This window comes from Terrapene carolina, unplaced genomic scaffold (genome assembly GCF_002925995.2).
Source record: "Terrapene carolina triunguis isolate 2854851 unplaced genomic scaffold, T_m_triunguis-2.0 Scaffold66, whole genome shotgun sequence".
NCBI classification, from domain to species: Eukaryota; Metazoa; Chordata; order Testudines; family Emydidae; genus Terrapene; species Terrapene triunguis.
Genome location: NW_020664417.1, coordinates 7,055,251 through 7,067,842, shown reverse-complemented (window position 1 = coordinate 7,067,842; position 12,592 = coordinate 7,055,251). Strand labels below are relative to the sequence as shown.

At 41.6% G+C, this 12,592-nt stretch overlaps 1 protein-coding gene across 1 annotated transcript in view; it reads right to left on the bottom strand.

The window, feature by feature from the left end:
- Positions 1 to 12,592, bottom strand: part of FAT4 (FAT atypical cadherin 4) — a 220,756-nt gene that overhangs the window by 88,733 nt on the left and 119,431 nt on the right. The window contains exons 5-6 of the mRNA XM_026647814.2: positions 4,910 to 5,832; positions 4,046 to 4,220 (exon numbers count right to left, since the gene is read on the bottom strand). Of these exons, the coding sequence (XP_026503599.1) occupies positions 4,046 to 4,220; positions 4,910 to 5,832 (1,098 nt within the window). The remainder of the gene's footprint in view (positions 1 to 4,045; positions 4,221 to 4,909; positions 5,833 to 12,592) is intronic.

Genomic DNA, 12,592 nt, shown 5'->3' with positions numbered 1-12,592 from the left:
CCCTTTTCCAGTCTTCTGGAATCTCTCCTGTCTCCCATGATTTTCCAGACTTAGCCTTCCCTGAGAGTCCCAAGGAGAGAGTTTGTGCCCCCTGAGGCTCTTTGAAACATAGGGAGGTGAACTCTGGTCCATCCAATTGCTCCCCCTGGAGCATCAGTCCCACTCTGCCCATGGCCCAGCTTCCTCTGCATCCCCTTTTGGGCTATTTGCTTGCTGGGAGAGGAAAGGGAAAATAGTCTCTGCTCACAAGGACAGCTCTGGTACGTGGCCGTTGCATGGGCTGTGCCAGGAGGTAAACTCCTCGCATATCCTTCTGCTGCACGTACACAAAAGCTTGTGTTAATGGATTATAACTTCTATGGAAGTAACCTTTGCCCACCTGCATGCTTGAAAGGAAGAATGCAAATCTTCATCACAAAGATTCTCTAAAGCAAAACATATTAATCAAAGAGGTATACCAATAACTGCTAATTATAACAAGCAATCCACTCTGATTTGTTTTTCAGAGTAGTGTTAAAACTACATGTAATCTGGTTACTAGTTTATTTTGAAATAGAAAAAAAACACAAACAAGGCTTTGCCTTAGTAGCTGCATATCTAGTTCTAGCTGTGCTGTGCGGTAACACACCATTCTGCAAATGCAAGATGATGCAGTTGTAGTTCATTTCAACAGTAGACTGGGGCAGCTATCAGGTTTCCAGATGTGCTACTCAATATCCATGCAACTAATAAACAAAAGGATGGTGATGGTTGGAATGCTAAAATTTTCTCCACAATAACATTCAAAGAGAGTTAAAGAAGTTGAGATAAAAGCTGCTGCTCCAATTTTTGTCACACTGCCAGAGTTTAATGTCTACCCATCTCTGAATTTCCACCAGATGGAGCAAAAAGTAAACCCTCTCTTCTCCCATCAAATTTGCCATAAAGAAAGGTACAGCTAAGCCAAACAGTGATTTATGTGCTAGAAACAGACCCATAAAAACACTTTTGAATGGTTGCATGTTGGTGTCTTGGTAAATATGCAACTAGAGTTTTTGGGGGAGCATCTGCAACACCATCACATTATTCTAAAGTTCATCATTTTGCCTGTCACTCCCACTTATAAATCACATCTGTGCATTCACGTATTCTGATTGGTGGCATATGCTGTAAGAGGGACTCTCTAATTCAGAACAAAGGGGAATTTGGGGTTAAATCCTGCAAGGTGTTGAGTATGCCTGTGAGGTTCTAAAGCTTCAAGAACTGACTAAATACGAGTTCACAATGCTCACAACTTCTTAGGCACTTGGGAGAATTTGTTCCTAGATTAAGAAGACACTGTTAGGGAATGCAGCTAGTGAAGACGTGAATGATGGCTGGAGATGTAGGGACTAAAACAAACAGGAAATATCAATAACCTTATTCCTATTATTAGTTCAGATTGTCAGAGTACTTCTGGGAAACTGTGCATGAAAGTGTATTGAAAGAAAAAATAATAATTATTATACAGAAACAACTTGATGTTCAACTGGCATTTAGTAACTATTTGAAAGTGCCAGATTATGGCCTGGCCTGAGCAACCATATGGGGCATAAGGAGGATAAGACATTCACCTGTTCCTCAACACAGGCTCTTGCGCTGCCTCCCTAGATCTCTATTCCCTCACACACACATGGCCAGGGAGTGGATAAAGAGGGGTAGAAAGTGACTAGCACCTTGGCTCCATCCTCACCATATGTTGATTAGTGCAGCTGACTGGAGTGGAGGGGGAGTAACTTGCTATCGGTAAGGACTGCCAGGGCAGGCTCCAGGCACCAGCATAGCAAGCAGGTGCCTGGGGCGGCCAATGAAGAGGGGGGCAGCACGTCTGGCAGTTCGGTGTCAATTCAACGGCGGGGCCATCACTCCCTCTGGGAGCAAAGAACCTCCCGCTGAATTGCCGCCGTAGAATGAAGTGGCGCTAGAGTTGCCACCGAATCGCCGCCGATTGCAATCGCGACTTTTTTTTTTTTCTCCCTGCTTGGGGCGGCAAAAACGCTAGAGCCGGCCCTGAGAACTGCTAGCAGATTATTACTCCCTGCAGAAGGAAGAGGAGTGCAGGGAAGGAACTTTTCTCCAAAGTGCAATTTCTTTCTTGTGCTCCTGAGTGGCACAACTGTGTTGCACTCGTTACATGGGTTATTGCCCAAGGTGCAGTGTGGCTCTAAGTGTTCACAAAGGGCCTAATTTTGCCAGCCTTATTCCAAGTGAGTAACACCTTACTCCACAAAATACTATTCTGCATGAGTAAGGGTATCATAATCTGGCCTTCAGTGTGTATGGGACACTTAAAACCAAATCTCGGCCTTTGAGCTCTGAGGACTGCTGTGAGGGTGTTGTTGAGTATTAGCAATTCAACAGAACTGTTCTGAGGCATTCTGCCTGTTCAGGGTAGGCACAGGTAGAGTGTCTCAGGGAGCACCACAGGAAGTGTCATGTATGACTTCCTTACATCTGTTGCCGACGGGAGCAGCATGTGCTCTCCCCCAGTACCTGCTATGATGGATAACAGGCATTCAGGTTGGGAACGTGGCCAATCCCAAACTGGCTGGCTATGACTCTGGGGACCATGGAGAACGACTCGACTCATTAAATCAGCCCATAGCCTAAAGATTCAGGGGACACCAGTAGAAGTGCAGTCACAAAACAACAACATAGGGAAAATAAACACGAAAGTGCATGAATCCTGCAGTTATGCTAAAGGGACATCCACAGGATAGTATGCAGTTGAGTTTTCTTAGTAGTTGTGTCTATGAGTGTCAGGTGTCTATTCTGCCTACCCTTACATGGATTCACTGAGAGAGGAAAGGAAAGGGCTTGGGCAGGCAGAATTTTACCTTTGACGTGCTCCTCATAAATTTTCAGATTTAATTTCATCTGGATATCTAAAGAGATTTTTGTTAGCAACAAAATGAAATAAGATGTACAAGATGCTACTTGCACTGCTAAAAGCAAATCCAAAGGATTGTGTTTCTGATGAATTTCAGAAAGATGACCTTTTTTCAAGGTTTCAGCTTGCACTCCCTTCTAACCGAGGTTGACTGCTCACTACATAACACACTACTGGAAACAAGCTGAAAACCAGAAGCAAATCCTAACAGATAAAATAAAAAATTCTTCAGAGAGACAGAGCTACTACTGGCAGAGAATTGGGCATATCACTCCTGTTATTGCTAAGGAGAATTATGTTTCTCCATTTATATCAACTGATTTGACAGGAATCACCTAGAATTTCATTGTGGTTAACTAGGCAAAATTTGTAAAGTGATATAAGTATTTATTGTTATTATGGTCCCATTTAAGTCAAATGAAGTATCTGTGCTGGCTCCGCAGCTCCCATTGGCTGGGAACTGCAGTCAATGGGAGCTGTGGGGGCAGTGCCTGAGGGCGGAAGCAGTGTGCAGAGCTGCCTAGCTGTGCCTCCACCTAGGAGCAGCAAGGACATGTCGCCGTTTACGGGGAGCCGCCCGAGGTGAGCACCGCCCAGATCTAGCACCCCACAACCCTTCCCGCGCCCCAACCCCTGCCTTGAGCCCCCTCTTGGCACCCAAAGTCCCTCCCAGAGCCTGCCCCACACCCCCTCTCGTGCCCCAACCCCCAGACCTGAGCCCCCTCCCACACCCAAAGTCCCTCCCTCTTAGTTAACTGGAATTTTTGACTTACCGGCACCTCTCATTCCCCCAACATGTCGGATAACAAAGCTTTTACTGTTATTAAATTTTTTGGTAAGATTTTTGAATTCTGCAGCAAATTCTGTGGCTGTAGAATCCCTGAGTACATGCAGGCATCTAAAAACCAGGGTAAAATCCTGGTGCCAGAAAAGTCAATGACAAAATTCCTATGGACTTCAGTGGAACCAGGATTTCATTCTAGGTGTGTTCATATAACTTAAGGTCCTTAACTTTACACATAAAGACTATAAACAATACACAGACTTCAAATATGTTTCTATATACCAAAATGAGGCTTTGCAAAGCTTGCAAATAGCAAAAAAATGCAGCCTGGGTGGCCTGCACATTTGATTTACCTGAATCAGCAGCTGTGATCAGTAAAATGTACTGCTCCTTAGTCTCTCGATCCAGGGTTTGTACCAAGTGGAGCTCTCCACTGGCTGAGAGAGTAAAGGCTCCGTCTTCATTTCCACCAAGAAGAAGGTATGTAAGTTTGCCATTTAGACCTTGATCATCATCCCTTGCTATAACCTACAAAAGTGACATAAGCACATCATAACAAGTAATAATAATGAAGAGTACATGCTTGTGTGTGTTTGTCATCAAGATTACCTTCTATTGCAAAGTATTTTATGAGGAACAGGAAATACTCCATGTGTGACAGAATGAATTAGAATGCCTGGAGGTTTATTACAAATTGGTTGTAACAGCAAACTGACTTAATTTAAAAGGAGTGATGAGTGTCTTAAAAAAGTGCTAGTTTAAAATACAAAATTAATAATGTACTCCTTTTCTCCATATCTGAATGTATTGTTAAGACCAGCCTTTGAGCCAGCTTTGGGCTCAGCAAAACCCACAAATGATTTTGCAGGAACCTGTCAAAATTGGAGGGAATATCGTGTCTGCTGCTGTCTGAGCACACTCTAACTGTAGTAGTGCCTCACCTTAAATAGAGAAGGAGGGAGGTTTGAAAGAAAGAAAGAACAGATTGAGGTGGTCTGTGGGGATGGAAGTGGAAACTGAGGGAATGAAATGACCCTCTAAAATCCTAATGTATGTATAAGATGGGGGGGGAACTGTTATACAATTATGTAAAGAAAAACACTGCATGCCATGTTATACTCAAAAAGGTAATTATTCAACCGTACAAATCTCAGTATATGTTTAATTTTTGATTAAACAAATAGTTTTGTAGTAAATATATTTTTAAATGTACTCACCTGAAGAATAACTTTTGGAAGTGTCCCTAAATTCTCAGGGACATTTACAGCATATGGAGAAAGCTCAAATGTAGGAATAAAATCATTAACGTCCATCAGAACAATACTGACTGTGGTGGTGTCTGTCCTGGGGCTACTTCCACGATCAGATGACTGAACAGTTAATGAGTAGGAGGGCTTTTTCTCTCGGTCCAAAGGCTTGGCTACTGTTATCACCCCAGTAACAGAGTCGATCCGAAACTCATTATTGGTGTTTCCACTGATTATGGAATAGCGAACCTGCCCATTTGTACCTTCATCTCCATCTGTAGCAAACACCTGGATCAGATCTGTTCCTGTCAGAGTATTTTCACCCACCTCTACTTTATATAGCTTTTGTGCAAACAGGGGGTTGTTATCATTGATATCAAGGACTACTACAACTACATCTGTAGATGAAGAAAGGCATGGTTGACCTTTGTCTGTAGCTACCACAGTCAAGGTATAATTAGCAATTGCTTCTCTGTCAAGTTCCCCAATGAGCCTTAATTCACCATCAATAGTGCCAATACTGAATTTGTTTCCCAAAGGCCTCAGCAGGGTATATTCAATATAGCTGTTAGGACCACTGTCTGGGTCAGTTGCTTGAGCTCTAAACACAATGGTGTCTATGGGTGTATTTTCTGGGATGTAGGTCAGCTTTGGAGAGATAAAGCTTGGAGGATTGTCATTCACATCCAGTAGAATAATAGACACTTGAGTTGTGCTTGTGTATCTGGAGGCTGGTAGAGTAGCCATGTCATGAACCTGAACAACAAGGCTATAGAAGGACTGACTTTCCCGATCCAAAGGCTGCTTGATGCTCAGGACTCCTTTCTTGTCAATATTAAATTGACTTAGGCTGTCTCCTGATGTGATACTGTAGGACAATTGTGCGTTAGAGCCTGTAAAACAAAAATAAGGACTGTAACTTAATCCCATTGATCTTGTCGTACATATGAAGTATACAAAGTAGGTTTTTGAATTTCTAGTAAATATCATTAGAGGTAGATAAAAATAGCAAAATGTTTACATTTTGAAACAATGAAATTAAATGGGAGAAAAGGTAATCCCTTTTTGTGTCATCTGCAATTAAACAGAGATGTGGTAAGGTTGCATATTATTTTTTATATGTCAGAATCAAGAACTGCACTCAAACAGTACTGAAGATATGGTTAGCTGACAGTCTTGATAAAATATTTATAAACTGTAAAACTTTATTTATGCATTTCTGTAAATGTGCATAAATGTTTCCACTGAATGACACAAAAAGCGATACGATAAGAACACACTCTGATTAGGCCACTTTTTTATTTATTTATGTTTTAATGTTTTACTTCAAAAGGACACCAAGAGCAATAGAGCCCCAGATTACTCACACACGCGCCAATCAAAAAGTATATTATGGATTTAATCACTAGGGATCAGTTCGGATTTATAAATGTTATATACCTCTACCTCGATATAACGCTGTCCTTGGGAGCCAAAAAATCTTACCGCATTATAGGTGAAACCGCTTTGATCTTGCTTTGATCCACCAGAGTACGCAGCCCCGCCCCCTCGGAGCACTGCTTTACCGCGCTTGATCCGAATTAGTGTTATATCGGGTCGCGTTATATCAAGGTAGCGGTGTGTAGTGCCTTGAACATGTTAATGTTATGTAATAAGTATCTTATAATTCAACAGGTATCAAACCTACTTCCACTGTAGTCAGTGGAATTTTTCTATAGATTTTAATGATATCTGGATCAGGATCTGTTAAACCTACCCCTGGTGGGCTGGGCCAGTTTGTTTACCTGCCGTGTCTGCCAGTTCGGCCGATCGCAGCTCCCAGTGGCCGTGGTTCGCTGTTCCGGGCCAATGGAACTGCTGGAAGTGGCGCGGGCCGAGGGACATACTGGCCGCCGCTTCCAGCAGCTCCTATTGGCCTGGAGCAGCGAACCACGGCCACTGGGAGCCACGATCGGCCGAACCTGCAGACGCGGCAGGTAAACAAACCAGCCCGGCCCGCCGGGGGCTTTCCCTGCACAAGCGGCAGAACAAGTTTGGGAACCACTGCTTTAGAGATATAAAGCTTGATTCACCATTGCGTTACTCCAGTTTCAAAGCAGCGTAACTCCATTAATCTAACCAGCATAAAATAATGCTGAGTAATGTAGTGGTAAATCAGAACCATAAAGTCCATATCCTGAAATTGGATAGGGAGGGTCTATTAACCTTTATGCCCATGCAGAGGCTCATTGAAGTCAAAGGTGCTGTGCATGGCTACAAGGTGAGTCCCTGAAGATCTCTTTAAAATTACACAGATTAAGGGTGAAATCCTGGCCTTATTTAAGTCAAAGGAAGCTTTTCCATTGACTTCACTGGGTCAGAAATTTACCCTATGTCTGATTCTTAATGAAAATAATGATACACATTCAAAAGAGAGAAGGCAGAGAGATTACATAAAATAATTATTTTAGGAACTGTACCAATAAAAGCAAAGAAGAACTAGATTAAGCAGAGCAAAAGAGAAAAATGTACAGATATATGCTTTACCATATATGAAAGAGCATTCAAAATATCAAATGAACAACCCTTATCTTATGATTGAAATATAACTGCTACAATTATGGCCAAGGAAGACATCTATAAATTTTAGTAAGAAAAATACATTTTGAATCCTGACAAAGCTACTAAGTGATTTTAGGCACGCTATATACTGAAAAAAATGTATTTTGAAATTTAAAACCCAGAGCTCATGCTAAACATTTATATTATTCTTTAAAAAGGTGAGTTGAGATCTATTTTCTCTTTCTGGTCTCTGCATTAAACTCTGAAATCATAAATACATAATTTTAAAATTCTATACTTAGCCTCTTTGGTCATAAAGGTTGTGTTTGAAACTTAGTGGATTTTTATATTCTAACTAACCCCTCTCTAAACTTCTTTTTCCACAGTGTATAATCTCAGTTGGACATTTAAGTGTCTCATTACTTTGTATTTCCTGCCAATTTTATTCAGTAGCTTCTCCCCTACCCACTGAACTTTTCCTGAGGAAATAAATGATTCTTATATACAAAGTATTAATTATTGCTATTTATTGTTCTCAAAGTAGTAAGACTCTAAATCATTCTCTTTTAAATAAGTAGAGCTGGACATGAAAAATGATACATTTAAATAACATTTGGAAAAGATTAATGTATTTATATGCCAGACATATATTAATTAATGTTTGTATATCGCTTTGAACAAGTGAAGCACTAACTATTATAATATTATACATTTGTTTAGCTTGGTTTTAACTTGCTTAACTTTACCCATGAAAATATTCTGAAATGTCAAGGAAATGTATTCATAGCATGAAAAACTACAAAATCCATCAGCTACCAATCCTACTCCTATTTAAACCAATAGGAGTTTGGCCACTGGCTTTCATTGGGGAAAAAATGAACCCTAAAGAAGAAGATCGAATTAGAAACACTTTCATTACATTTATTACTCTGTGTTTCTAATTCTTTCTGTGGTATATTTTATCACTTGTTCCATATACAACTTATTACTCATTCTTCTTTTTATCTTCATACCCACATGCTATTTTATTTCTCTGACAATATTTGTTCATAATAGTACTGAACTTCCAGTATTTGACATTCTTCCAAATCATGACAGTTTTATTATACTTCCCAGTCTATTTCTATGTGATGCAATATGTTCATTCCTTGTATTGCTTTTTAAAACAAAACAAACAAATATCTCATCATTCTCTTGGGTCTGAATCTTGGAAACACATCATGCTACTCACATGCTCAGCTGAAATCCTGGCCCTACTGAAGTAAATGGAAGCCTTACTATTGTCTTTAATGGATCCAGGATTTCACCCATAATCTCACTGGGGAAAGGCACTGTCCATTTAAAAAAACAAAACAAAACACTATGCACTGAATTGGAGGTGGGGGCATCTTTCATCTGTATTGCTATTGTGAGCCATCTTTATCCAAGATGGGGGAGGACTCCTCCACATTGATCAGTGTCAAGACTGAATAGTAGTTAGCTGCCTCATTGGATTTATCTTTTTTCTCTGACAAATGCTTGCCTTCAAAGCTCAGACAGGGAGATGTCAAGCTCTTTAAAGTCTTTAACTTGGTTAATTAATATGAATGGAACAAGAAAGAACCAACCCTTTCCCCCTCATGTTGGCACATACAGGGACCTGAGCATGACCAGCAGATACCCTAACATCTTGCCTGGAGTTTTTTTTCTATGGTAGTCTTTCTCTTTTCTAAATCTCTTAAAAAAAGCTCAGTCAATAGGTTGTTTGGTTTGTGAGGAAGTTACTCAAGTTATACCTTTAAACATTTCTGTTAATTCCACATGAAACAAAAACAAAAAACAAAAACCAGAAACAAAAATACAAGACCCAATGCATAAGTCTTTTTTTGCACAGATTTAAAAACTGTAGCAGACTCTTTGATATTACTATCCATCTGAATATAAAAGCAACTCAAACTGCTGCAAACAACTATTGTTTCCCAAGAGGCGGGTCAAACAGGAAAATAACAATGGAAGTATTTTCTTACTGCAGGCTTTTGCAGACTTTACTAATGTTTATCTTGGACTGACAGAAAAAACAGCCTGATATAAAACAACATGCCCTTCATAGCCCTGCAGGCTATTCGTATCATTTAACATAAATGATCAGACAACTTCCACAAAACAACAGTTTATTAACATACATTCTGTGAGCTATTTATGGAGAAGTACAGTTGTAACTGCTACCCTGTTTTACACCAGTGTGCAGGAAATTACACAGATAGAGATTTGAGGATTGAAATATCAACATAGCTTGTAACATTTGCTGAAGTTACAGAGATTGTTTTATAAAGTATACTATAAGGCAGGGGTAGGCAACCTTTCAGAAGTGGTGTGCCGAGTCTTCATTTATTCACTCTAATTTAAGGTTTCGCGTGCCGGTAATACATTTTAACGTTTTTAGAAGGTCTCTTTCTATAAGTCTATATTATATAACTAAACTATTGTATGTAAAGTAAACAAGATTTTCAAAATGTTTAAGAAGCGTCATTTAAAATTAAATTAAAATGCTGATCTTACGCCACCAGCCTGCTCAGCTCGCTGCCAGCCTGGGGTTCTGTTCACCTAGGCCAGCAGAGGGCTGAGTAGGGCCTGCAGCCGGGACCCCAGACCTGGGGGTGGGTGTTTCAGGGGTCAGGGCAGAGGGCTGGGGGAGGGGGTGCAGGGCAGAAGGCTGGGGTGTGTGGGGGTGTAGAGCAGAAGGCTGGGTGTGTGTTGGGGTGTGGGGGGTTCAGGGCAGACGGCTGGGAGTATGGGGGTGCAGGGCAGAAGGCTGAGTGTGTGGGGGGGGGTTCAGGGCAGAGGGATGGGGCTGTGGGGGTGCAGGGCAGAAGGCTGGGTGTGTGTTGGGTTCAGGGCAGAGGGCTGGGAGTGTGTGGGGGTGCAGGGCAGAAGGCTGGGGTGTGTTGGGGTGTGGGGGGTTCAAGGCAGAGGACTGGGGTATGGGGGTGCAGGGCAAAAGGCTGAGTGTGTGTGGGGGGTTCAGGGCAGAAGGATGGAGCTGTGGGGGTGCAGGGCAAAAGGCTGGGTGTGTGGGGGGGTTCAGGGCAGAGGGCTGGGGGTATGGGGGTGCAGGGCAGAAGGCTGAGTGTGTGTGTGGGGGGGTTCAGGGCAGAGGGATGGGGCTGTGGGGGTGCAGGGCAGAAGGCTGGGTGGGTGTTGGGGTGGGGGCGGAACAGGGCATATCCCTTCCAGCCCCCTGAGCGGCTCATGGCAGGGGGCTGGAAGGGATATGCCCTGTTCCACTCCCTTCCCCCAGGCTCCGTCCCTACCTCTCTCTGCCTCCTCTACAGAGCTGTGTGCACACTGCCGCTCTTCCCCCTCCCCCTCGCTAGGGCCATCAGCTGATTGGCGCAGGGACGGAGAGGAGAAGGGGCCGGAAAGCACCACGCTGGGGGAAGAAGCAGGGGAGGGGGGAAGCTTGGCTGCCACGGAACCAAGCTTCTGCCTCCTGCCCCGGCAGGGGAGAGCGGTGGGCGGGGGGGCTGAGTGGGACTGGGGGCCGGGACCGTGGCAGGGAGCTGCGTGCCACTCAAAATCGGCTCACGTGCCGTGTTTGGCACGCGTGCTGTAGGTTGCCGACCCCTGCTATAAGGAGCATACTACATATGCTGTGTTGTTGTAGCTATGGTGGTCCCAGGCTACTAGAGAGACAAGGTGGGTGGGTGGGTGAGGTAATATCTTTGGACCAACCATATAGCATGAAGGTTTACAAGGTGTCAACATGTAGAGATTTAAAAGATGATAATATATGTAATTTGAAGCTTGTCTCTCTCACCAACAGAAGTTGGTCCAATCAACCACCTTGTTTCTCAATATACTATAGTGAACCCAGCATGCCCACGTAATGCAGTTTCTGCTCTATTAACTTTAAATCTAGCCTACTAAAACAGTAAATTTGCCATAAAATATAGGGGATACTGCACCTTATTCCCCACTGCCTCACACCTTGTGTTGTCATTTACACCTATGGAATTTGAGTGCAAAGTAGGTATAAAATGCTACTCTTATGATCTGGAAGTATTCCATGCCCATTGTGCACAGTGTAAATAAATGAATAAAGTGCAAGGCAATGGATAAGAAGATCCACAATGTTTAATGACATTAAGGTGATCACCCAAATCAAGAGAAAATTCAATGCGAAGCATTATACCCCATTCCTAGTTGCTTTTTCATTTGCTTTTTTGTGCTTTTTGGTGTGTTTATTCTTCTTCTATAACCTCACTGATGCTATTTTGAATGATTTGTACATAACATGGATTATCCTTCACTTATAATATTTACATTTTTCAGGTAATTTTTATAAAAGTCAACCTCATTAATGTCTGTTTGCATTTAATAAAATCAAATACCCTACACAGTAAAATTTTAAAGTGTGTGTATAATTATTCTTCATTAGTCATTACAGGCATAAACTATATGACAACAGTCAGTTTGCTAAACAAATTATACACATTATCATCTTTTAATTCCCTACATGTTGACACCTCGTAAACCCTCATGTGAATAATCCAAGGATTAAAATCTTTTAAGTAAGCATTTCTCTGACATGTACTGACATCGTCTCTTCATCTTCCCTTATAGTATACAATAAATTTACCGAGGGCATTGTAATGACTACCGATGAGGTTCTCACATATTTCCTTGTAGTGTTTTAAAATAATGTTAAGAAAAACAAATCCAAACAAAATATTAAATTAAAACAGTTGTATTACAGATCTGATTTAAACTCGCAATATTAAGAAAATTATCAAGTATTCTGTTCTCAATGTGCCTACATAGTTCAATATGCTCAATATGTAAAACATTCTAATAATATGTATGCCCAACAGGCATGTCAGAGAGGTCAGTACTTGACTTCACTAAGTATAGACATATATTAAATGTCTTTTTTTTTTTTTTTTTTTTACTGATGTCAAATAGAAACATGGAAAGAACCTTACATTCTAAAACGCAGTGTGAGCCATCAAAAAGTCACCATTCACACACAGTGGTAACTAAAAAAACCTGGGTACTTCAGACACAACTGTATGGTTATTGTGGATAAATAATTCATAGATTCATAGATTCTAGGACTGGAAGGGACCTCGAGAG